Source organism: Lytechinus variegatus, chromosome 13 (genome assembly GCF_018143015.1).
Source record: "Lytechinus variegatus isolate NC3 chromosome 13, Lvar_3.0, whole genome shotgun sequence".
NCBI classification, from domain to species: Eukaryota; Metazoa; Echinodermata; class Echinoidea; order Temnopleuroida; family Toxopneustidae; genus Lytechinus; species Lytechinus variegatus.
In genome coordinates this window covers 31,023,347-31,051,067 of record NC_054752.1, presented here as the reverse complement: position 1 = coordinate 31,051,067, position 27,721 = coordinate 31,023,347, and the positions used below count along the sequence as shown (strand labels likewise).

General features: G+C 36.9%; 1 protein-coding gene and 1 long non-coding RNA gene across 2 annotated transcripts in view; one reads left to right on the top strand and one right to left on the bottom strand.

The window, feature by feature from the left end:
- Positions 1 to 85: 85 nt before the first annotated feature.
- On the bottom strand, positions 86 to 8,421 carry LOC121426839. The gene is made up of 3 exons (XR_005971637.1): positions 8,272 to 8,421; positions 2,040 to 2,268; positions 86 to 97 (listed from the first exon to the last, which is right to left on the bottom strand). It is a non-coding gene; the product is annotated as an uncharacterized LOC121426839 (long non-coding RNA).
- Positions 8,422 to 16,293: 7,872 nt separating this feature from the next.
- Positions 16,294 to 27,721, top strand: part of LOC121426140 (telomere-associated protein RIF1-like) — a 33,120-nt gene continuing 21,692 nt past the window's right edge. Inside the window, exons 1-12 of the mRNA XM_041622312.1 lie at positions 16,294 to 16,520; positions 17,230 to 17,394; positions 17,788 to 17,929; positions 19,943 to 20,040; positions 20,617 to 20,899; positions 21,525 to 21,663; positions 22,208 to 22,359; positions 23,686 to 23,818; positions 24,419 to 24,580; positions 25,042 to 25,158; positions 26,847 to 27,004; positions 27,303 to 27,386. Of these exons, the coding sequence (XP_041478246.1) occupies positions 16,378 to 16,520; positions 17,230 to 17,394; positions 17,788 to 17,929; positions 19,943 to 20,040; positions 20,617 to 20,899; positions 21,525 to 21,663; positions 22,208 to 22,359; positions 23,686 to 23,818; positions 24,419 to 24,580; positions 25,042 to 25,158; positions 26,847 to 27,004; positions 27,303 to 27,386 (1,776 nt within the window). The 5' untranslated portion in view covers positions 16,294 to 16,377. The remainder of the gene's footprint in view (positions 16,521 to 17,229; positions 17,395 to 17,787; positions 17,930 to 19,942; positions 20,041 to 20,616; positions 20,900 to 21,524; positions 21,664 to 22,207; positions 22,360 to 23,685; positions 23,819 to 24,418; positions 24,581 to 25,041; positions 25,159 to 26,846; positions 27,005 to 27,302; positions 27,387 to 27,721) is intronic.

Genomic DNA, 27,721 nt, shown 5'->3' with positions numbered 1-27,721 from the left:
CTGCCGTCTCATCCTCTGTCTCCACCTCCTCCTCAGCCATTCCTCCTTCTCCATCCTTTCAAATTATTGTTCGTGTTCTGTAGCTTCATCATATTGTCTGGAAAGGAACAGAATCGTATGTATTCTTTTACTACTTTTCTAATAATATAGGAGCACACTCATAATTAATTAATTAAGTTGCCAGGTCCAAGTTAAACAAAATCACCTCAAATATTGTTTAAACAAAATGGCTCCCATTCTATATACGGTTACACTTCGTAATTCTGAAGGTTCATAATTCCGAAACACGTAAATTGTCTATACCTTGATAATCGTTAATCCGAAAACGTAAAAGGGTTCGTTAATCCGAACATTTGTGGCGTTAGTCCTAAGGTTCTTTAGTCCGCGAAGGTTCGATAATCCGAAAACGAAATAAGGTTCGTTGTTCCGAAGGTTCGTTAGTCCGAAAACGAAAAAAGATTCGTTAATCAATTCGTTTTCGGACTAACGAACCTTCAGAATTCCGAACCTCTTCGTTTTTGGATTAACGAACCTTCGGAATTACGAACCTCATTTCGTTATCGGACTAACGAACCTTCGGAATTACGAACCTTCGGAAATACGAATCATCGGAATACCCGAACCTTCGGAATAACGAAGCTTCGGAATTACGAATGTATGCGTCTATGTACATCATCTTCTAGATGCTTATATGCCTCCGATGCAATTATGTTTTTTAGTAATAATAATAATCATCATCAAAATAATAAAAATGGTAATCATAATAATAAGAATAAGAATAATACTAAGAATAATAATCAATTGTAAAGCGCACATTGTTAGATGCTGAAGACGCCCTTAAGCTAGTCCAATTTGGGCCATTTGGTTTAATGGAGACCAATAAGAACCATGCAATAGCCAATTACGGCACGGGTTTGACCTCATTTGAATATTTGTTCTTTTTTTTAATTTAAAAATGATTCACTACAATGCATTTCAAATGCAAATACATTTTCGTTTGGAAAATATTTGTTCTAAAGCATCGACCCCCATTCGCCCTTTCAACACATTGATCTTATAAATTTAGTGATTTTATAATAAGTTAAATTGCACCAAATTATAATAATTCTGTGATTTTTTTTTTTGGGGGGGGGGTTCCAGCACCGTCGAGAGGACCTTTTAACCATTTTTTTTGCATTGCCTGAAATGTTTGGTTAATGATTTTTTATAAATCGTTTTCCATGGGGTTCAAAATTGGCAATTTTGGCGGCCAGGTTGGATTTTCATATTTTTTGCCCGGATAATGGGAAGAGCTTCAAGAAATGCGCTTTTCACCTCTTACACCTCCTCAGCAATCCACCATCTCCTCCTCTGCCGTCTCCTCCTCTTAACGTCTCCTACTCTGCCAATTGTTCCTCTTTCACCTCCTCAGCCATCCACCTCCTCTGCCAACTCCTCCCCTGCCGTCTCCTCTCCGGCCGTCTCCCCCTCTGCCAACTCATCTTCTCCAGCCGCGTCTCCTCAGCCATCCACCATCTCCTCTGTCTTCCTCCTCTGCCAACTCCTCCTCTGCCGTCTCCCCCTCTGCCGTCTCCTCCTCGGCCAACTCTTCTGCCACCTCCACCTCTCCAGCCGTCTCCTCCTCTACCAATTGTTCCTCTTCCATCTCCTCAGCCATCCACAATATCTCCTCCTCTGCCGTCTCCTTCTGGCAACTCCTCCTGTGCCAGCTCCTCCTCTTTCACCTCGTCATCTCCAACCGTCTCCTCAGTCATCCACCATCTCCTCCTCTGCGTCTCCTTAAAATAATTCTGCGATTTTCAGCCCATTCTATAAGTCTGGTCGCAAATAAGGGTTCCATCGAGAAGAAGAAGACCTTTTAACCATTTTTTTTTTGTATTGCCTGAATTGTTTAGTTTTTATTGATTTTTGATAAATCGTGTTCCATGGGGCTCAAAATTTGTAATTTTGGCGGCCATCTTGGAATTTTCATGAAAATGAATTATTTTCATATTTTTTGCCCAGATAATGGGAAGAGTTTCAATAAATGCGCTTTTCACCTCTTCCACCTCCTCAGCCATCCACCACCTCCTCATCTGCCAAATCCTCCTCTTCCACCTCGTTGTCTCTAGCCTTCTTCTCAGTCATCCGCCATCTCCTCCTCTGCCGTCTACTCCTCTTCCACCTCCTCCTCTGTCAACTCCTCCTATGCCTCCACCTCCTCCTCAGCCACGCCCACTTTCTCTTCAAATTATTGTTCGTGTTTCCGTAGCTTCATCATCATATTGTCTGAAAAGGAACAGAATTGTAGATATTACTACTTTTCTAATATAGGACCACACTCACATGTTTGAGTTGCCTGGTCCAAGGTAAACAAAACTATCGAAATTTTGATAGATTTTTTTTATAGAATTTGTGACCATATTTTCATGTTTTAATGAAAAAAAATGTATGTGCTCTTATCTATCTGATTTATTATGAACATTAGCAACTAATGCATAATGTTAGCGCTCGACACGAAAGAGGATGGAAATGCCCCTTTCCCTGAATGGGGGCTCCCGTTGGGGTATGTTTCGATTTACCAGACACTCTCTTCATTTTGGAGATTTAGTGTCTCCTCTATCTTTTACAAGAGAAAAAGACAAAATAATGTGGTTTTACGATGCCAAAAGACGATGTTTCCGAATACGAGTCAAATACGAAAAGGGGTGGGGTAACTATAAGGGAAACTCACCCTGGGCAAAAAGCTTATTTTAAAAATAGCAGAAAAAATGATAAAAAATATTGTCGAATGTTTGGGGAAAAAATCCATTAAAGAATGAAAATGTTATCATTTTAATCAGATTTTTGACGTAATATGCGAGTAGCAATCCTACATAGCAAATAGTAAAAAATAAATGAAGTTTCATTTTCTCAGAAAATTGAAAATGGGTTTTTACTTTACCTTTTGTATAAATATATATTAATAGACAAATCATTTCACATCCGATCATGAAAAGAAAAATAAGTCATCAGGACCATGAAAAAAGTGTAATTCATGCATTTCATATTACATAATATGGGGCAGCTGCTCGTTTATGACGTCACAAATCCAAACCTTAAAATAATTACTTTCCTAATCTTTAGAGGATTTTCCACAAACCTTCGCGAATATGTATTGTTATAATTTTTTTTGGCTATTTTTACAACAAACTTTATTCAGGGTGAAATTCCTTTCAGGTTCCAGTGAAGATAGGCGTTATTATGCAATCTTGAAAATTTTGAGCAACTGTCTCCTATATCATTTGCATGAGATCGATGAAAATAAAGCGTATCCAAAAAAAAATTTACACTTAGAAAAAATCCTGTAAAATTATACATGTGTCATATCTTGCAGATTTTTCCAAATTTAACATTGGCACAGATCCATTCAAGCAATTATCTGTCAAAAATAATCCGCTTGAGTGAGCACACTTACTTTTGAAAAGTTAGTGAAAAATGATTTGCGCAGAACTTTGAAATAGTTAATAATGCGAATAAAAGTAGACATTAGTCAAGAAAACCACATCAGCAACGTAGAATTTAGCAAGTAAAATTGCTTTGAAGATATATTTTACCTTTTAAACTTGTTTCCTTGCCAAAACACTTCGAAGAGTGCATTGCGCCCCACCCCATTCCCCGACACACCGAGGACATCGTGACGATATTTGCTTTACACTGAGCTGTGATTGACATGCTTTTGATTTTCATTTTAATCATTGTCAAGCTTGGAAAAAGTGTGGAGAAACAAGTATTAAATGAAAGATGAAATGTAAACCAACTTTAAATGATAAAAACTTAGTGAAAAATGCTGGAGATGTCTGATATAAACTTTTGTTCAGATTTAGTTATGTCATCAGATCCAGCTGGCACAAACAGGGTAAAACTTGTGCTTACTAAGTGTTGAAATTTCAGTTTGGGTGGATTTTTTTTCACAAAAATATTTAAATGTATCGGAATGTATCCGTCTTATTTCAATTGAATAAAAGTGAAAGGGAAATGTATGAGAAATGTTTCGCAGGGTAAATTTGATTTCGCCCTTTCCCCTTGACACAGCGTAAAAACGAGCATTTATGCGCAAACAGATTTCTGCGAGCTTTACAAAAATGGACAGTGCTCACTCAAGTGTATTATTCTGTCAAAACTTTTACTTTTATTGAATAGATGAGACCCAATCCCAAGTTTATATGTGAAAAAATTACCCACATGTTCTATATTTTTTTCCCAGGGATTTTTCAAAGTGTTAACTTTTTTTATACGCACTGTAAAGTCAAAATAAGGAAAAGGTGGGGGTAACTACGAAAAGCTCCCGTAGGGGATAGGCTTAAATGTGCTTGAACCTATTTTAAAGTAACTTGTCGAAGAATATATCCTCCATTTTCTACAAGTATTTTATGGAAATAAAAGCGGCTTTGGGCATATAAATGCCACTTTCTTCCAGTGGGGGCTCAAAAATTGCATTTTTTAATAACTAGCCAAAAATAGCACAAACGCCTTTTACCCATATTTCTATGCGATATAATATATCTTTATGCTTTTACCTCACTTGGGGCTCAAAAATGGCGAATTTGCCAATAAATAGGCAACATAGGCAAAAGGAGTGGGGTGACTTCGACAGCCACTTGAGAGGGTAGGCTTCAATTTCTTAGTACTTCCATTATTATGAAGCTGATAAAAAAGCTGATCCTACTCTTTTAATTCAAAACAATGAGAGATGTATACTACATAGCACCTTTTGTCTCGATTGAGGCTCCAAAATTTACGAATTTTCCAATAAATAGACAAAATCGGCATAAGGGGTGCATGATTTCGGCAGCCCGCAAAGGTGGATATGCTTGATGTGCCAGCACATATTTAAATGCAGCTGCTAAAAAACATTTTCTCGCTTTTCTACGGGGTTTAAAAAATAAAAGTGGCTTCACTAAATAGCAGAAAAGCCATTTTGCCTCAATGGGGGCTCCAAAATGGGGTATTTTTCAAGAAATAGGCAAACGGGATGGGGCGAGTTCGGCAGCCGGCAAAGGTGAATAAGTTTCGCTGTGCAAGCATATTGTTAGATATAGCTGGTAGATAAACTCCTGCTCTTTCCTCTCCATGTGGTTTCAGTGGCTTTGCTGTATAGCACAAAAGCATTTTGCATCGATCGGGGCTCCAAAATGGCGAATTTTCCAATTATTGGTATTTTTTTTCTCTTTGCCTCTTCCTTGAGGATTTATTGTTTCAAAATATTTACAAATATACATATTTACATGAGAATAACTTTTTTCACAAATGATGTAACATTTACAACAGGAATTACAATATATCAATAATTTTCTTGACCTGTAATACACAAAATTGTTTAGATCCGTAATGATTCAAATAAAACTTCAAATATGAAACAAATTCCGTGATCAATCTCTTATTGCTATGATTTAGATTTTGAAGGTTACATTTCACATAATTAAATACTACAACAAACTGGGCAACATTGATCGTCAAATTAACAAGATCAAATTTTGGGTTGTCTATTTTATACCCAATTAACAATGTTTTCATACTTATTACCATTTCTTCTTTGAAAATAAAATAAATCATCCTCGATATGATTTTCCAATAAACTTTAATCTTTCTGCAAAAAAACAGAAAATGGTCAATGGTTTCGATTTCATTACAGATTTCGCATTGATTTGTATTTATAACTTTCCACTTGAACAAATTGTCTCTGGAAGGTAATATTTTATGTAACAGTCTGAAATTAAATTGCTTAATTCTGTTATCTTTTATCTTTTTGAATTTAAAATGAAAGATATCTTTCCAAACTAAATTTTCTGGCAATTTCAGCTGTTTTCCCCAGATGTCCAAAATATAAAAATCAACCTCCTTTTGTTGTAAAAACAACAAATAATATTTTTTTGCTTTAGTGCAAATTATATTAATACGTTCACCAACAGATGTATCGATTTCTTCTTGTTCTGGTGAATCGTTTTGTTTTTCTTTCATTTTATTCATTTTTTCAAGCCAATGAGCAGGAAATGCTTTTTTTAACTTTAAAAATCTAAAACTAAACGCTAAATTATTAACATCAAATAAGTTTCTAAAAAAAGATATATCTTTCCATTTACCTTTACATATAACTTGTTTAACATATAAAATACCAACTTCTTTCCATTCCTGAAAATTTAAAGGTTGTCCATTTATTGTGATATTACTATTATTCCATAATATTTCACGATATACATTTCCAACATTTTGTTCATCTAAATAACGTAATTGAGCCCATGTATATAGAAAATCAATATAAAACATTGGTAAACCTTTTTTCTGCAGAGCTTTAACATGTATTTTGGATGACAGTGCATTTGAAAACAGTAAGGAATTTCTCCTACGTAATCGGCATAAGGGGTGGGATGATTTCGGCAGCCCGCAAAGGTGGATATGCTTGATGTGCCAGCACATATTTAAATGCAGCTGATAAAAACATTTTCTCGCTTAACTAAGGGGTTTAAAAAATAGAATTGGCTTCACTAAATAGCGGAAATGCCTTTTTGCCTAGATTGGGGCTCCAAAGTGGGGTATTTTTCAATAAATAGGCAAACGGGATGGGGGGAGCTCGGCAGCCCCAAAAGTGAATAGGTTTCGATGTGCAAGCACTGTTGTTAGATATAGCTGGTAGATAAACTCCTACTCTTTCCTCTCCATGTGGTTGAAGTGGCTTTACTGTATAGCACAAAGGCATTTTGCCCTGATTGGGGCTCCAAAATGGCTAATTTTCCGAGTATTGGTAAATTAGGCAAAAGGTTTGGGATGACGTCGGCAGCCGCCCCAAGAGGGGTAGACTTCGATGTGCCAGCGCTTCTTTATATGAGCCGATACAGAAATGCCTATTCTGACCTTTACGAGTAGGTTCACTTAACATTTGAAAGGTTGGAGGAGTGACAACATTTTCTAAATGTTGCATTTACAACTTTAAATGGTTCTACCCAACACTTCAAATGTTGGATTCAGCTTTATACAAGGTTGGATGTAACATTTGGAAAAGGTTGTCACTCCTCCAACCTTTCAAATGTTGATTTAATATTCGAATTTTTAGAGTGTTTAAGAAAATACAAGTGCTTTTTTTATTATAGTCGAAACATAATTTTGCCCCATTGGGTGCTCCAAAAGCACGATATTTAAAAGTCAAACTACGGATAGGTGTGGGGGTACAGTCGACAGGTTGTATGCCTAAAGCACGGCCTTTTCTATTTTCCAAGATCTTTCATAAACAACTTGAAAAAATGTAAATGTTGATATTTGTAGATTTCTGCAAAGCATTCGAAAGTCTTGAATGGAATTTTATAAATGAACGTTTAGAAAAATTCGGTTTCAAAATAATGTTCAAAAATGGGTTTCGATTCTGTATACACACATTTCGAATTGCGTTCTTTTGAATGGATATTTTACAGAAACATTTTACCCTACGAGAAGGATAAGGCCAGGTTGCCCGCTGTCTGCCTTACTTTTCATCATAGTTGTTGAGTTTGTCAGCAACAAAATCAGAAGTGATAAAGATATAAAGGGAATATGTGTTGGAGACGAAATAAAATTATGTCAGCTAGCTGACGACATGACACTTTTTATGCAAAATAATCATTCAGGAAGTAAGGCTATTGAACAAAACACAACATCAAAAGTAAGTTTTCCCCTAAAGAACCCCATCAAAACTGCCAGTGTAACAAATATTTCAAGTTGAAACCAAGCATGTGATATAGCTAGGTTGTTAGGAATCATATTCTCGAATCAAGTCCCATGGGGTTCAAAATTGGCAATTTTGGCGGCCATCTTGGATTTTCCATGAAAATCAATCATTTTCATATTTTTTCCCAGACAATGGTCTTAAATGAATACACTTTTCACTAAGATAGTAGAAATCGATTGCAATGGTTTTCTGGGCAGTCCGGGTATTAGCATTTGGGGAAAATTAGAATTTAAGTCAAGGTTTTAATGTTTTTGGTCTAAAATGTTCATGAAAATTATGTATAATAATTGCCAGCTGTAGTGAGAAATTCAATATTAAATTAATCTCTTTTCTTTTCTTAAACCGTAAACAATATGTTGAGGCTTCAAACAAACACAACCACTTTTACTCGCTTGCTAGTCTTTAAATTAAAAAAAACCCAATATGTTAAAAATATATATATTGAAATGTCGCCACATTACCAAACACTCTCAGCTATCGGTCTATTCACGCTTTTGCAATTTTATATCTGCTCTCACTCAAATTCAGAAAAAGTCAACATAATGCTGAATTACCTTCTAGTCGTGGTCTTGAGCTTTCATTCAGCAAAACGGAGCTAATGGTTCTCAAATCTGCACCCAATATGAAGAATTAAAACAACGGCCAAACAACAACTGACTCCTCCCCATCAGGGCAACGCACCAACTGCATATAATTGGCCTACTCGTCATGCTCGTATAATTATGGCATACAGGCCGCGGAACGGTTTTGAAAGTGAGGGCTGGCGGCCAATCACAAACAGGGGAGGGTTTCATCATTTTTTTTTTGTTCGACAAGTTGTCAGATCTGACAACTTTCCTTGATGTTGATTGGCTAAAAAGCAGTGCTACTGGTGACCGTCGTATAAAACGTCCGACAACTCCTTCAATGAAACGCCCCCCTCCCCCCTGATGGTCATTATATAAACGGAAAAAAGTGGGGAGGAACCTAACCCCCAACGCCTGAATTGCTACCCCTATCGGAGCCAAATCTAATTGGAGGATGGTTAATATTATTGTTCATTTTGGTTCGCTTTTATGTTTCTCATTTGAAGTCTGATCAGTTCCATTCTGTCTATTCAGTTCAGTTCAGGTTGGCATGTTCTAATCTTCAGTTCAGTTTCAATAGATTTTCTTGTGTTCTTGACAACCTCAGTCACTGTCATTCTCTGATTATCTTCATTCCTTTCTTATTCAGATGTAGTCTGCGGTCACAGACCCTTGGTTTTCATAATTCGCATAGTACATATTAATACAGGGTCTGAAGTAGTGAGACTAGATTCACTATGTACTGTGGTTGGCTCTACCAAGTATTATTTCAAACAGACAGAGCCTTTGGCATGTAGTCTTCACTCTAGACATGGTGTGATGGTTAAAGTGTCAAATACGAGTCTGTCCTTGCAGACTAATTCAGATGCGATCATTCATTCCATCTTAAAATCTGGTTCTTTCATTGAGCATTCTTCGTTACATAATCACCCCGTCAACCATCTTCATCAATTGGGTTGCTAGGGTTCTTCTATTTTCTTTAAAGTTCATTGGTTATCTTTAGGTTGATTTACATAGGGTTATGTTACCATGGATACAGTTTGAATATGGACCAGGAAATCCAGTGATATTTTTCAATAAACATTCAGTCAGTACATACACGAATTGATCTTTATTGTACAAGACTTTCACCCAACAACTGGTCAACAACCAACAATTACTTCTATATAGGGCACATTCATTTTCCATGAGTGATAACTTCTGCAGAAATAATAGTGCAGTCACTTATCAACATTTATATAATCTTTTTTTTATTAATATTAATCATCAAGAATCACAATATCTGCAAGAGATTGTCTCAGGATGACAGCAAATCAGAAAGTAACAGAACATGAAAGAATAAATATTAAGACTAACATACAGAAAATGACGAATATTATGTAAACATATTGATTAAAAGCAAACTCAGACTGACAAAAGAATCACAAAGCAAGGGGTTAAGCAGTGAAACGGTATTTTCGTTATTCATCTCACGATATCATTCAAATCCAGCTGTCAAGTACTCCGAATTCCAGCTGGGGCACCACCAGAATATTTAAAGCTGGTGATAAGACAGTCGTGTTGATTTCTTCTTTAAATAATGAAAATTAGGGTTATAAACGTCACAATTCATTTATTTCTCCATGCTCTTGTTTTTCTTATTCTTTTTGTCTTCGTTTCTTTATTATTATTTTCTCATTATTTGACAAATTATATATATATAGGCAATCTTTCCATCTGTATAGCACCGCCCGGAGGCATCCGTATGCGCAGTGAGAATTATTTACCAGCTGTATGATCGCATTCTTTCACATGAATAGGCGGATCCAGGGGGCCGAGTGGCCCAGACCCCTCCCCATATTGGCGGACAAAAAAGAAAGAAGAAGTGGGGAAAAAATAAAAGAAAAAAGAAGTGGAAAGAGAGAACAACAAAAAAGGAGAAAAAATAAGAGGAGGGAGACGAGTGAATAAAATTGTGTGGGGAACTATTGGAAGGTAATTAAAAAAAACTTCACTGTACAGAATTTTCGCTCGCGCTTCGCGCTCACATCGCCTGTTCAAAGAGATTTATATCTTGCTCATTAGGCTGATATGGACCTTAGAAATATCAAGTTCTACTATGCCAATTAAAGTCAAGCTCTCAATATTTTGTTTGATTTTAAGTGCTCTGTAATGTCCGTTTTGTAGTTTAGTTTACATATCATTTTAAGCTCGCTCTGCACGCTCGTATTATCTGATTTGCTAATTACCTATATTGTCTTCGTGTATTCCATAAAGTTATTAAAATATCCCTTTTCAGGGGTAATAGCCAAAACACAGGCCTATCAGCTATATAGCGCTGCGCGATCGCACTGGTGATATACCTCAATTCTTTAATACTTAAATGGATGCTCCGGGCTGAAAATATGTATAATTATCTTAATAATAGAGTAAAATTCACAAAGCAAAATGCTGAAAATTTGATCAAAATGAGATTCAAAACAACAACGAATTAAGTTATTGAATTTCAAAGATTTGCATTTTTCGGTGAATCAGTTCTAGGCATGAATATTCATTAGGTGGGCTGATGATGTCATAACCCACTTGTTCTTGTCATGTATGAAATTAGGTTTATTCAAAATTTTCCTACCAAGAACTAAAACAATTGGATTGACAACTGATTAAGGGCATAAGTTATTTCTTGCTGCAACTTATTCCATAATAATGGAGACACATCATTTACACATTCATGCAAAAAATGAAACAATGATGATTTCATGTAATAACATAAGAAAAGGGAAAGTGAGGAAAGTGACATAATATTAGCCAACCTAATGAATATTTATATTATTTTGGGTGGCTCAGAATGGAATACAAGAAATATTTCAAGGGTTCGGGAAAATATTCAACGAATCGCAGATGAGTGGAATATTGGCCCTAACGAGTGGAATATTTTTGATATTTCATGAAATACATGCCTATACACCAGAATAATGCAAATCTTTGAAATTCAATTACTTAGCGTTAGCCGTTGAGGAGAAAAGGTGAGATAGGGGGGGTACAGATATGAAATTTGAAACATTTAATTCTTAGTTTGTTCGAAGAATACCAATATTCACGTCCATTTTCAATTTAGATGATAAAGATATTAACAGGGGAAGCAGTCCGACCCTGACAAAAGGTTTATTGCAAAATATTAATATGAAAATCCATCAAAAAATTAAGAAAGTTATTAGAATTTATTTATTTTTATTTGTGACGTCATAAGCGAGCAGCTTCCCATGTATCGTGAATAAAAAAAAACAATCAAATGTCATTTTCTTATATAGAAGAATGAAAATTGGTTACTTCAGTCAACAGACTTAATTATTTCCCACCCGCTTTTTAAAGGAAGAAAGTATTTAGTCGTCATGAACCATAAATGTATGCATGTTGTTTTTGTGCAGCTGCTCATATATGACGTCACAAATTCAAAACTTGATTCCTCATGAAAATCTTCCATGAATTTTCCTCAAACCAGTTTACCAATATTTTTTTCAGTTATATTTTTACAGCAAACTTTTCGTCAAGGTATATACTTCCCCACTTAAGTCCATAATAGTTAGCCACATCTCAAGTCAAGATTCATGAGGGTATATGGGAGGGGGTGGCCTGGACCTGGCCACCGACGGAGGATTATCTAAATTATATTGCTGCTGGGGTGCTGTGACATTGCTCAGGCACCCCCAGTAATCATGGGCGGAAATTCCAGGGGACAGGGGGGGCGTCCCCCTACCCAAAAGTAATAAGGGTACACAATATGATTTTTGGTCTTTTAAAAAATAAAATTATTCAAAACCGAAATAAACATGTATTTTGGACGAAATTACCTTACATTTTTGGTTATAATCTTTTTTTTTTGCTTGACAAATTTATTTAGGTCGAAACGACCTACAATTTGGAGGTGATAACCTTTTTTTTTTTTTTTTTTGCTTGTCAACTTTTACAGCCCCTGGCCCCCCTACCTTTTGGGAGAGATTTCCGCCCTTGCCAGTTAACATAGAATGATCCTTCGTGGACCGGGCTTTTTTTTTTTTGGGGGGGGGTAATCATCATATCTGAGATAATGGGTATGTCCACCTCGATATCCCCCCACCTCCAAAAACAAAATGTTGAAATAGGTCCATGATTCTAATAAGAGAATACAGTGAAATCCGGAGTGAAATAAAAATGATAGGCCTATGACATTTTGAAATTTCGATCATTTATTACAAGAAACCCCTCAAAAATATGTAGGGCCTACTACGCGGTAATATGCGAATTAAATACTTGATGATGTTACTATTTCTTTTCATTTTTGTACTGTTCTGACGGGGGAGCTGAGGCAAATACGAATTTCCGGTTTATCCGTCCCATCATTCACGTGGTGATTGTTGACATGTTTTGGCGCGCCTCAGTTGTACAGCTGAGCAATTCCGCGCGAATCGCGAAACTGCATGCGATGTATCTAGAGCAAGCCCGGCGTGAATATAATGCTCCACGATACTTTCGCGAGGAACTTCCGAATGCATGGTACGAATGAATGTGTCCAGCCGGGCATAGCATTAGTTTACAGTAAAGTTCCACGCAGTAAAATATTATAATGAAACAGACGTCGATGTTTTAGTACCAAATTCAGCCCATTTGTGGAGCCTTATTTCGTGTTTTGTATGCGGCGGCAGGCACAGCACACAGGTGAGGAGGATCTTGATCCCGAACTAAACTTGAACTTGATTCTTGAAGACAGTAATTTACTGAGTAAAAAAAAACTTAGACATATATTAACGTTAGTAGTGTTAAGCAAAGCCAAGGCAAAACTAATCGTAAGCTCAGTCTGAAAGAGTGAGGCCGAGGTCGACTGATTCAATGTGTGCACTGCAGATGCAGTTCATACAGTGTCATCATTTTAAATTATTAGGTCTATGCCTATGTTTTCTTATTTTGTCATCATGATGTAGACTTAGTCTGGCCAAATCGTGGTTTTGGGAACCACTCGTAGATCTAGATTTGTGTACGCGCACTTGTGTACAAAGAACATGAAATGATGAAGAAAGTGAATGGAGGTGGAAATGGGGAACCGTGCGTGTGACTGAATAAAGCACTGCTGTAAGAAGTGAACGGTGGTTCCCAATATCACGATAATGCCCTTAGGCTTAGTCTTTACAGTTAGAATCCAATGTCAATATCATGAATCACTTTCCACTTACAGTTTAATACAGATGTGTCTAGATTAATAATATAATGTTGCCAGTGTGAGTTATTCCTCATTCTGAGTTTTGACTAACTTTGAATCTAACTAGTATTAGTAACTTGGGTTCTCATTATCACACTCATAATCAAATAGATCTATCTATTCTGGAGGTAACCCAGGGAGCTCCCGTCCGTGCCTGCTTCGCGGGCGGGAGTTCCCGGAGGGTATGGAAGACTAGATCTTAGTCTTGAGGACTCCATGATGATGTCTTTTTAATATACTTCATCATTGGAGTCTCAGAGCTACCATTCTCAAGCATTATGCGTGAGACTCGAGCATTTTTTAATCTTGTTCATCCCCTCAAATCTCTGTCTCACGCAACTATCACAGCCTATCCGTATCCCCATATACATTGTACACAATGTCTGTGATCTCACTCAGATTCACAGAAAATCTCACGCATAGCTGGTCTTTGAAATTGGCATCTCTGGAGTCTTGAACCGCCCATCACTACACATGTAAACACAGATGGATTCCCTAGGAAATCCATCTTTTAATAATATAAAAATCACATAAATTGTTGTGATTTTATTGTCTCACCTGCGAAGCAAAGTGAGACTATAGGCGCTGCTTTTCCGACGGTGGCGGCGGCGGCGTCAACATCAAATCTTAACCTGAGGTTAAGTTTTTGAAATGACGTCATAACTTAGAAAGTATATGGACCTAGTTAATAAAACTTGGCCATAAGGTTAATCAAGTATTACTGAACATCCCATTAGAGTTTCATGTCACATGACCAAGGTCAAAGGTCATTTAGGGTCAATGAACTTAGACCATGTTGGAGGAATCAACATCGAAATCTTAACCTGAGGTTAAGTTTTTGAAATGTCATCATAACTTAGAAAATATACGGACCTAGTTCATGAAACTTGGACATAAGGTTAATCAAGTATCACTGAACATCCTGCATGAGTTTCACGTCACATGACCAAGGTCAAAGGTCATTTAGGGTCAATGTACTTTGGCCGAATTGGGGATATCTGTTGAATTCCCATCATAACTTAGAAAATATATGGACCTAGTTCATGAAACTTGGACATAAGGTTAATCAAGTATCACTGAACATCCTGCATGAGTTTCACGTCACATGACCAAGGTCAAAGGTCATTTAGGGTCAATGTACTTTGGCCGAATCGGGGGTATCTGTTGAATTACCATCATAACTTTGAAAGTTTATTGGTCTAGTTCATTAAACTTGGACATTAGAGTAATCAAGTATCACTGAACATCCTGTGCGCGTTTCAGGTCACATGACCAAGGTCAAAGGTCAATGAACTTTGGCCGAATTGGGTGTATCTGTTGAATTACCATCATAACTTTAAAAGTTTATGGATCTGATTCATGAAACTTGTACATAAGAGTAATCAAGTATCACTGAACATCCTGTTCGAGTTTCAGGTCACATGATCAAGGTCAAAGGTCATGTAAGGTCAATGAACTTGACCATGGCCATGTTGGGGTTTTTTGTTGAATAACCATATCTCTGTAAGTTCATTGGTCTAGTTCATTAAAAAGGGAAATAAGAGTAACCATGTATCACTGAACATCTTGTGCGAGTTAGAGTAGTATTCAAAGTGAGCACTGCTGCTATATTGAACCGCGTGATGCAGGTGAGACGGCCAGAGGCATTCCACTTGTTAATCTCTACACCAGTTTAAAAAAATTGTCAATTAAAATGTTAAAAAATGAAGGTTTCTTACCAGACCGATGTCATGTAAATCCCTTGATCTAAATGTACACAACACAATACTATAGGGTCGACCCTTGAACCGCTTATGTATGACGTACATCCGGTTAGCAATGCCGTTTTGAAGAACAATTTATTGATAAAAATTATTTCACAAATACTAAAATTTAATACGTGATAATAAATGATTAGTATAATCATGGACCTATCTCGAGTGGACATTCAACGAATCCCCTCCTTTGGGCCAATGACCGTCACCGTTAATCCTTTTATAAACAGAGCACTGGCAGTAGTGCTGCAACCAAAACGCCGAACCGAACGGAAGTTCGCTGAACTTGGCACTTCGAACCGAACGCAAAGGCCTGGTTCGGAAGTTCGGTAAAAAAAAAATTAAAAAAAAGTATTGTAATATGTAATGCGTAAGTGTTTACTTGTGACGAGTGGTTCAAGACTCCAATGATGAAGTATATGTCAAAGTATTTAAAAAAGACATCATCATGGAGTCCTCAAGACTATGTAGATCTAGTAACTTAGATATCTAGCATTAGATTTTTACATTAACAATGAATCTTATAAAAACTAATAATTAGACTAGACTATTATTGTTGTGAATTCTTTTTGTCTCAGCCTAACATTAACGCCAGGCTTAGCCTAGGCTGCCAGTGCTAACTCTTGTTATATTGTTACTTTCATTTCGATAGCTCCATCATCATGATCATACCTCTGTTGATCATCTTATTGTCATACGAGACGTCTCAAATAAAGTTATTTGAAGAATCTAGAATTTAGGCCTGTGATTTTCCAACTTGCAGGATTTGGTAGATCTTGACTGTGTGTTAGTGACATTATTTAATCTGATAAAAGCTCTGATGAGTTGCACTCGTTTATAAGCTTTAAGACCACCAAATGACCAATGTCAACACCAAAACGAACTTGAAATCATCATTTTCCCCTTTCCCTGATGTCAAAGCTAAAGGTCTAGAATGCTAATACACCGTGTTGCCGACATGACACGATCATCAACACAGAAGAACATCAACTGTGTTGGCCGGTCTTACTAATAACTTTATTCCATTATAAATTTCTGTCTCAGGTTGTTCTTCATAGACGTTCACATGTTGCAACATGATACAGACCAGACTGTGAGGTACCTGGCTTTCTCTGTGTTGATCTGATTTGGATGAAAACCAACATGATGGTAACGGCTGCAACGGATGTTAGCCAAGAAGTTTCCTCGTTCCAGACCGTCTTGGGCAAGCTGCAGGGCAAGCAAGATGGCGGGTCGAGCGAGGACAGGATGGTTGTTTACGAGGCAATCTCCAAGTAAGACAACTCGAAGGATCAATCCGTTATTACTAAGAATAAATTTGGATAAAACTGAACATTAACTCAACTCTTCACATCCTGTATGTGTGGTTATAGATCTACATTGATCCATTAAAATATGTCATTGGTTGGCTCTGAAAAGATCAAATTTCTTTAGGATGTAGTAATACTATTTTTTTACTACATGTACATGTATTATAGCACTTGCTATAATGTTTTTAAGTTATTTGTGAGGAAGCAAGAATTGCAGAAACCCTCTGTACATGCATAGATTTTTTTTCTAATTCAGAATGCATATAGCTAAGATATTAATACCAGTATTCATTTTCATTATAAAAGAAACCCCCCAAAAAGACGCTTTAAAGTGGTTACTTTGGTCAGTGCTCTCATAAATCACTTACAGAGGGGGGGGGTGTAGTAATTTTTGTAGTTCAAATATAGTTTACAGTAATAATTTTCTTTGTTGAATTGAACATTGTTTTATGTCACTTGATACATTCGCAAAAATTCACCGACTGCCATGAACAAGTATTTGAGTGATAGAATAGTCCCTGGTGGAAATCAATATGTGAGAGGTTAAAATTTTTCTGGTTCCAAGCTGTATACCGACTACTATGTACATTTATCTTTGCTAATCAAATATGCAATCTAATTTATTGCAAGCCAGAAAAATAATGTTATTTTGTAATCAATGTTCTTGATACAGCTGGTTTAATAATAATGATGCAGCAAGGATCAAGGACAGCACAAACATCGATGTCAGTGTCTTCGTTCGTCAGTTCAGTACCGATGTCATGTCAGAGGACACGAGCATGGTCCAAGCTGCTCTTGTTGCTATGGGATTCTGCCTCAATCAGTCGGGGATCTTAAGGTAAATACCCCTCCTTAACCCCTTGATAATTCTTCAAATTTGCAACTATCTTATTTGTCTTTTATTTCTGCATTGTCTAACTTTCAGATTCCATGTATGTCAAGCGAGTCACATTGGAATTGCAGTTTTCCAGATCTACATTTCTTTTCCAGTGTTTACATCACCTTTCTGTATTGCTCAAAGAAATTTCCAATATAGTTTTAAAAATATATGTGTAATGTTCTTACATTGTCCAATCATACTGAAAATAAGATTTAAATAATAATTATTCAGATTAGGCTTCCACTTTCCTCAAAATTAATTTACCTGTAGAAAGAAACAATGCTTCAATAGTTAGTTTGATCCATTCATCCTTTAATCCCCTTTTCATTTTATTTTCATTTATCTTTACAGGGCATTTACCAATGAACAGTGCAGTCTTGTCGTGAAGGCATTATGCAATTGTTTATTGAAGACGGATGATAAGAGTCTCTGCACCAGAGCATTATGGTGTCTCGCAAAGCAAAACATAAAACCAGAAATCATCAAAGGAGAGGTAACTTTTCTCAACGGTTTTATTTTGATTATTTGGGTGATGACACGACATTTGCTCCTCTGACAATTGCTCGGGGCTTAATTTTGTCTAAGATATAGGGTAAGGGTTGCAATAGGGTTTTATGTTAGGTGAAGGGTAGGTATAGTGTTTATAAACCTAGGGTCGAAGTTGGTCATTCGATTAGTGTGTGGGATTTAGAGCAGAGAAATTGTCGCCAGAGCAAATGTCATGGAACCATGGTGTTGAACTGACACCAATCATTCTCATTTTAGATGGTAGGCCTATTTTCATCGGGTAGGGGGTGTACTCAAATTATAACATGATACCTATGTGCTACATCATCATCCTCATCTCATCACCATCATCATCATCCTTATCACAACCACCACCACCATCATCATCCTTATCACCACCACCACCATCATCATCATCCTTATCACCACCACCACCACCACCATCATCATCCTTATCACCACCACCATCATCCTTATCACAACCACACCACCATCATCATCCTTATCACAACCACCACCACCACCATCATCATCATCCTTCTCACCATCATCATCATCCTTATCACCACCACCACCATCATCATAATTTAAATGGGCATGCACATGTGAATTGTATAGTACTTAATAGTTTGTACTAAAGCGAGTCAATGGATAGTCAGAGATGTGGGAAATCAGAAGAGAAGAATATCTTTAAGACGGTCTTCTTGGTGGAATGAAGATCGTCAGCCACTGCTGAGCAAAGCTTACAAATCCAAACGATTGTCATTGGCACAATGCTCAGTTAATTCACTATGCCATTACATTCTCTTATCGACTGACGTATTTATTGTAAGCCCATGTCATAAAACCTATTATAACAAATTTGCAATGACAGTTTAAAGATAAATTCCAGTTTTGGTAATGATCTCAAAATGACTTTTTACAGAATCTGATAAAATGACCACCCAAGTGTCTGTTTGTATGAATAAAAAACATGTGCCAAAGGATTCTGGAAGAAATTGTGTAAATGCTGAGAAATAAGCAAAATAAGCGCGGATTCGGCCACTTCCGTCGGGTCTTTATTCCAGCAATATTAATACACTGTCCCACGTGTGCCTATCTGTGTTGGTGATCTTCAGTGTGTCATTTTTCAGCGTAGATTTCAAGATTTCATAAAGTTCAGTTTATGTAACTGTACCAGATCTAGATCCTCGATGATATACTGACAATTAAGCCTGGTTTTACAGACTTTCTCTTGAAATCAGTGTTTACTGCAACTACTGGTATTTCTCTTTAAAGCTGTTGAAATCTTCAAGTTGATTGGCTGATAGTAAGCTTGTAAGGCTTGCTATAAAGTTGTTATGGTGCTTGTTATGTATACATGTATATTTTGATAACAAGTCATTACCAAACGGGACCCAAGATTTGGTATTCCAACCACCACGAGACAGGCAAAGCCTTGCATACTAAATTAGATTTGCTCAAGACGAGATGTTAACAGACATTTTTGTGATATTTTATTTCCATTTTGTCCACTTTGTGGAGATAAGTTGTATTGTTTGTTATGTGGAGAAAATATAGCTTGCTCTACTGTAAAGATAAATTCCAGTTGTGGTAAAGATTTCAAAATGAGTTCATACAGAATCCTATGAAATGACCACCAAAGTGTCTGTTTGTATAAATAAAAAAATATGTGCCAAAGGATTCTGGAAGAAATTGTGTAATTGCTGAGAAATAAGCAAATAAGCACGGGATTCGGGTCAAGCGTCAGCCCGACATTCAAATCAATAACAATACACTGTCCCACGTGGGCTTATCTGTTTTGGTGATCTTCAGTGTGAATATTTGATAGCATAGATTTCAAGATTTTCACAAAGTTCAGTTTAACTGTACCAGATTTAGTTCCTCAACGACTGACAATTAAGCTTGGTTTCACACACTTTGTAGTATAATCAGTGTTTATTGTATCTACTTTCATTTATCTTTAATGTATTCATCTTTGAATTTCTCCCCGCTTTAGATCCATACAATCCTGTGTAGTGTTGAGAAAGCTGTGCAAGGGGAAGGAAGTGCTAAATCATTAACTGTGCAACATGAATCAATTGATGTCATTATCAGGTAAGCAAGAAAAAATCTTCCCTCTCTGTCCTCTTCTGTCTCTCTTCTTCGTCCTCGCAATGCTCCTTTTTTTTTTTTAGAATCCAACAGTTCATCGCTTTCCATGTGCATTAACTCACTGATGTTTCTTTCTCCTCTTCCCTATTGAGTTTCTTAAGAATCCAACAGTTCAACGATTTACATGTACATTCGCTTATTTTCTCTCGAACAACCTTGCAGCTAATGTTTCTTTCTATCAATTGTTAAAGTTCATGAGAAAACATGGAGTGGCTACTTTCTGTTCTCTAGAAACACTGATACAATGTGTTATTTCATTTTTGACTATGTTCACATTGAAGTACTAGAGACGTCAATATTTGTCTTCTATTCTGGTTCTGTTCACCACTTATGTATTATTTCTTGTATTTATCAGGTTCTTGGTTAACTACAGAAGAACTGTTTAGTTGAAAAAGTAATTATTTGAATTTCAATCTATGTATCACATTTCTTTTGATTTTAAACATTACAAATGACAACTCTGCTGTTATCAAGGCGAGGTTATCAAGAAAACTCTTTTCCCAAATTTTCTACTGCCAGGCTACAAGAGCAGCTTCCTGAAGACATGTCTCACCACGCGGCCCGCTGGGGTAAACTCCTCCTTCCGAACCTGGTCCACATGGCTCCAAAGATCCGGGACCGGGCCATCCACGCCACCCACCTTGGGTTGGTTGCCATGGTGCAGGCAAGGGCGGAGCTAGTTGGGCCTTTGGTTGCTGATTTGAAGAGCGTCTTGCTGACGGAGATGGTGAAATTGTTTCGGGCCAGGAATGAACTGTCGATGTTAAAAGTATGGACGTACTATGTCACAATACTGGGAAAGGTGAGTTTGTAGGTTGTGGGTACAGTATTGTAGATAAAGTCCATTTGTAAAAACCACATAAGTATATCTCACAGAATCGAAGAACAGAGCCATTAAAAGTATTTGTAACTTTGCATGAATAGAATAGAATACCAAATGATGCTGGAAGATAAAGATTAATTTCTCAATAATTAGAAAAATGAGCATGGCACTTTTCATTAAATATGTGATTTTCCATGATCCTTTGCTGATGTATATAGCCCATTTGAGAATAGCCTTACTGACGATATAAAAACTTGTGGCTCTTGAGACCCTTTCAAGAATCTTGTCAAAAACTTTCTATTTGTTCTTAATTCTCTATGCAACTTGACTGAGTGAAATTGGTGCTTTTTGTAGTCACATTAGTATTATATCCATTATTATAATGTGTCTATCAGTTTTGTTATTTTTACCACATATTATAGCAAGGCAATATATAGTGCGCCAATAAAAAGAGGCAACTAGGTAATCGGTGCTTTATAAATGCTATGTCGTTATTTTCTCACAAAAATTACCTGGCCTGGGTCATCTCTATTTCTTCCCCACTTCCTCCATATCTTCCCAAAACTTTCATGTACCTTATCCTTTTCTACTTGTTTTTTGGCAGACATTGCACAAGGGAGGTAGTCTGATAAACAGTCTTCTCACCGTTATCGAGCTCGGCTTCAAAAGTCCACAACCCGAAGTTAAGAAGACGGCGTACAGGAGCTGGCGTGCACTCATCGATAATTTTAGTCTCGATCTCGGTATGTGAATGCATGTTTTTTATGAAGTTAGCAATTGTTCTTATGTACATGTAATAAAGTTTGTGATGTATGTCTGGTTGTTGATAATGGATTGATATTCATCTCTTACTTTCATAACCATCAAATCATCTTTTAAAACTTTTTCAATAAACTTCGTTCTGATGGTGGAATACTAGGATTGGCATCTGTCCTATGTCAGTTTAGCTATTGATCATGTATTTGATTTGATTGATTGATTGTACATGTTGGTCAGTGCAATTGTAAATGTTTCATGCTCCTTACAAGGCCCTCTAATATTATCAGTTAATATGAGATTTGCTCCTGTCTTCAATTTCTTGGCAGACACTGTGATCAGGGTTGTGGATGATATAGGGCTTTCAGACCACAAATAGGATTAGGGTTATTGATTTGGGGTGAATGTCTTTTAGTTTGATTTAAATGAATGCCAGAGCAATTTCATAGAACCATATAATAAACTAGTTCACTCCAACTCTTTTTCCAGCTATCTTGCATATTTTGTTTTTCAATTCTCACCCTTTTCCAGATGTCCTGAGTAATGCTAAGAGGTTGAAACTGCTCATGCAGCCATTCCTAGCTACCAGCATCAGGTTTGAGAGCGTGGTCCATACAAAGTTGGATACTTGGTGGTATCTGGTATCATCCCTGGGGACGAGGTTGCCATCTACATTTCAAGTGGTAAGAAAGTGCTTACATTCTAATTCCTTCATGATCTCTTGACCCATTGCCAGCCAGAACCCGGTGGACCTTGTACAAATCCTATGGGATTCACAGAATACACATGTCAACAGGTTAACCCATTTTCTGCTGAAACCTGGATGGCCCCTTCAGAAAGCCTGTGGGTATGATAGTTTTCAGTAGTAAACAAGTCAACCCATTGCCTACCAGGTGGTCCTAGTAGAAAGCCTATGGGGAAAAAACAGAGTTCAGTATATAACAGGTTATCCCATTGCCAACTGGAAGCCATTGGTCCCTGTACAAGACCTATGTAATTCAAAGAAATCAGTAGTAATTTGGTTCAAATGCAGGAAAGAATGTCACTGTATATTGACTTCATCATGTCAAATGATTAGTTTTATTTCTTGGGCATGTTTTATAAGAGACTTACAACTAATGTAACTTTGCCATTATTGTAACTTTCATGGAAACTTTGACTTTGATTGGCCGCTCAGCACCGTTACCATAGTAGCTGGCATAATGACAAAGTTATAATAGTTGTAACTCTCTTATGAAATGGACCCCAGATTGAGAGGGCTTCCGTCGAGAAATCCTTTGCAGTAGATCTTTCTACTATCATCTTCCTGTGGAAACTCACAATGATTGTTTTTACTTTTCCCACAAATTTTCTCTCCTTGAGACATAGAAGAATGGTCTATGCAGGGGCAAATCCAGGATTTTCCAAGGGGGGCACATTTTTTATGAGGAAAATTTGACAAGCAAAAAAAAATAATTAATGATATTTTGACTCACGATTGTTTTTACATTTTCCACAAATTTTCTCTCCTTGAGGCATAGAATCGTGCATGCAGGGGCGGCTCAAGTATTTTATAAAGGGGGGGGGGGGGCACATTTTTTACGAGGAAAAATTTAACAAGCAAAGAAAAAGAATTAATTATATTTTGTCCCCGAAAAAGGGGAGGGGGCACACTTCTGTCTTAATGGCATTTTTACATTACAAATTTTTAATTTTGCTTCACAAAGGGGGGGGCATGGGCCTTCTGTCCCCCTCCCCTTTCCTGGATCTGATAGTGGGTCCATGCAAAGTAGATCTTTCATAGCAAAGTCAAATTATTAAAAATTTACAGTAGGCAGAAATGATACAGAATAATGATAACTACATGTACCAGGGTAAACTAAACTTGAGACACATCACAGTATGAATTACAAAAAGTATCAAAACCTGATGAAGATGATGAGCACAGTCAAATAAAAATTGAATTACACATTGAAAAAGCTAAAATTGTCATTTGCTAGTTTTCATTGATATTTTCTTTTTGTTTCCAGGTTTGTGCACCCCTCCTGCAGTTCACATTAGGATCAATAAGAACTAGTTCGGCAGGGGTCGTGACCCCAAACAAAGGAGGGTCTGCTGCGCCCCCGTTTATGCAGGGTTTTAGCACCCCTCAGGCAAGAACAGGTAAGACGGCACTCCTCCAAAAGGTGTCCTTAGTAAGGTCGAAAAAAGAAATTGCTTTTTTTGCCATTACCTGACCTTCCTTAAAATGAGAAAAATCATGGTCGCTTCCTTTTTCCACTAAGCCGTAAATATACAAAGACTATGTTTTTGTGAGAAAATGTCAGATTTTGGCTGAGAATTTGCTCAAATTTGTATTCAATTGCTTAGTAAAAATTAAGACATGCATTTTGACTGCATGAATAAATAATCCAATGCATGATATTCTTTGTGCAGCTCAGCAGAAGAGAAATATTGACTGACCGACCTAACTATCTTATTTTGGTCATATGAGGCCTTTAGGTCTTATAGGGCTGCTTCGCTTAATGATATGGTAAGATGTTTGGTTTCACTACGCTATATTTTTGGCAGTATCTGTTCATTTAAGGTTTCATTGTCCATATTTAAATGAGTCGTTTGTTTCCCCTGGTAGAACCCTCTGTCCTGATAAAACTGCCGTGGTTAACAAAGGATAGAAGTGTTAAAGATAATTGTGGAAAGTGCCCCCGATCCAACATATCTTTCGCAAAGTAAAAATTTTTCTTTTTTTTCCTTCTGATCAAGCAATGCTTCCAGCCACCAGCCCCATCACCCCTCGTCTGAACCTCTCTCTGAACGGCACCGGTGCTCAACAGACGTTTGCTTCCGTTCAACTCAGAGGGGTTCGTATGTTGGCAGCCATCTTGGGTATTCAGGAGCCTTCGAAAGCTGCTAAAGGTGCTCCAGGTGAGTGTAAGGGAAGGGGGCTGGAGGTTCAATAAATGTTTTGCCATAGATCGAAAAAGTATCAGAGATATCAATTGCAAACTTTTTATTGTACGGTACGGTATATGATCAATTCCTTGATCTAACTATGTTGATTTAGTTTGTATTTACCAATGCAAGAACCATCAAACTTGTATTTAGATTATGAATGTGCGTTAGATGTTGGGGGCCAAAAATTTGATTTCTCATTGATTTTAGTATTGTGTGTGATGTAATGGATCTGCCATAGCCCATTCAGTATAAATACATTTGAATAAATGAATCTGAGGGTGGCCCCAAACTTTTGGCTTGTACTGTATCCCCCCCCAATATAATCCATTGTAATGTTCTGTAACCTACCAATTTTCCTGAATGAATACCACAATAATCCTCACTACAACTTAATTGTGATTATTCTGATATGTATGTTTGCCATTTCACAGATACAGTAGATGTATTACCACAGAAATTATTGAGTAGCCCTAGCGTTTTCAGCAAGATTGCCCCATGTCTTGCCCCCTATGTAATGGATGTCTTGTTCTTCCAAGATGAGACAATAGGTGAGTGATTTTATTACTTCATTTAAGTATTGTGGCAAGTTTAAAAAATAAATCAGCCCACATTAAAGGGGAAGTTCACCCTGAAGAAAACTTTGTAGTAAAAATTGAAGAGAAAATAGTCAAAAATATTGGTGAAGGTTTGAGGAAAATCCGTTAAAGAGTAAGAAAGTTATTAGAGTTCAAAATTCTGGATTTGTGACGTCATAAACGAGCAGCTGCCCCATGTGTTATGTAATATAGAATGTATGAATTTCAAATTTTGTGTCGTTCCTGATGACTTAATTTTGTTTTCTTTTCATGATCGGGTGTGAAATGATTTGTCTATTGATATACAAAAGGTACAGTGAAAACCATTTTCAATTTTCTGAGAAAATGACATTTTATTGATTTTTTACCATTCGCTGTGTAGGAATACTGCTCGCATATGACGTCACAAATCAAATAATTGAAATTCTAATAACTTTTTAATCATTTGATGAATTTCTCTCAAACCTTCGGCAGTATTTTTTATTATTTCTCTGGTATTTTTACAATAAACTTTTTGTCAGGTTGAACTTCCCCTTTAAGGCCAGTCAAGACATCCATGGCTGTATCCTTTGATGGCATTAGATTGATATAACTTAGGCAGTGGTGTTATGTGAGGTCATATTGCAGGGAAGGGTTTTCAGATTCCCTCTTGAGATCTTGGCCGGTGACTGCATGATCGCACTGAAAAATGGCACGCACGTTGCCCACTACCTCATCTACAAAAATTGTATAGTTATTTATTTCATGAAAATTACAGGAAGAATCTGATAATGGTATACACATCATCACAGACATTAGTAAAATGAACATGCCCAAGGCATAGCCAAAGGTGTTTGGATTGTTTCAAAGGTAACAAGTGTGTGATATTATACAGATATTGCCTACCTAGAGTTTGAATATAACATTTCCTCTCCCCGATGGGGTTATATTTTTCCCAAGGGAATATATTTTGCCCGAAGCGCGCAGCGCTGAGGAAAAATATAGCTTCGGAGGGGAGTTGAAATGTTATTTATTAAAACGATAGACCAGGCAATATCTGTTATATTATATAGTATGTGGATTCGCCATCAGAAATTGCATCTGGTTCAAGAGCGAAATTCTTGCTACAGCTCTGATCCGTCTACGTCATAATAGATACTTTTTTTTTAAATACATCAAGCGCGTTCTTCATGCAATCGACGCGTTAACACTAACGCGTACATCAAATAAACTACCTTGTTGCGCAACTTGTATGCAGCGAGTGACGTCACCTTAGTGGATATAACGCCGCAATTGAAAATACTACGCAGTATATTCCCTGAGGTGACGTCAAAACCTAGAATATAACAAATGCGATCCTCACTGCTATGGTCACGTGATGGCGTATTGACCTATCACTGATTTGAATCTACATAGCCTATGTAATATTATTCTACATGTAATGCCTGAGCAGAATGATGTGTTTATATATATGTTTGATAAACTAGTGATGTGGATCATTGTTATCTTTTAAACCATCCTCATCTCAAAATCATGATTGGTCAATATAACGAGTCATTAGTACTGGTCAGTCAGCAAATTTTTCCTTTTAGCAGAAACAGATATCTGGTCATGTGATAGATTTCTGCCAATCATTTTTTGATTATGATATCGACTATTTTTTAATGTTTTGATGAATCCAGGTGACCTTCCGCTAAGGATATTCAGCGAGTTTGTTGAGCAGGTTGGAGCGGTCCTCGAGGGATCATCTAAGCGGGACAGTGTCGGAGTCTTCGCCCTTCTCACAGAGCACTTGACAACAGTCGTCAACTCAAACCAACTACCTCCTTCAACAGTTCTAGTAAGTAACATTTCAGAATCATTTAGGAAAATATTTCAAAGCATTACAGGTAGAAAATATTTCCAGTGTTGAATATATATCATTTCCAAATCGAGTTTTTCCTATAAAGTTGTGTGGCCATATTGTAAACAGTAAAAATATCTGTAACTTTGTTATTCCAGATTTCTTCTAAATCACAAAACAAGCCATTTTTCATGAAGTTGAAATGATATCAATATAATTGTTTTGTAATTTTTCTGTTCCTGGACACCATAAGCCAGTATGTATTAAGTCTTTTGTGTATCTTTTAATATCATAGAAACTTCTTGATTGTGTAAGTCAGCTGCCAAAGAAAGTACTATCATCTTCAAGCTATCACACCGGAAGCGCTGGTGTTATGCATGTAAGTAACACATTTAGACTAATAGGGTGGTCTTTTCTTTTTTTTAGCATAGGTTTGATACCAACCTTATGAAGAATTTCATTTCATTTTGTGTGTGGATTGCTATATTTCATATTCCTTAAACAATGTTTGACAATGATAATGTACCTAATTATTTCTCTGTATTCATTTAGAACTTATCTACTTTTTTCATTGGACAAATTTGTTGCAACACTTCTCTGTCAGATAAAATTGGTCTGTACTTTGTGAGTGAAGTGACAACAGGCACTTCATGAAAGGGTTAAAAAAGTTGACATCTTAAAATCTTAAAATCCATATTTTATTATTCGAAATAG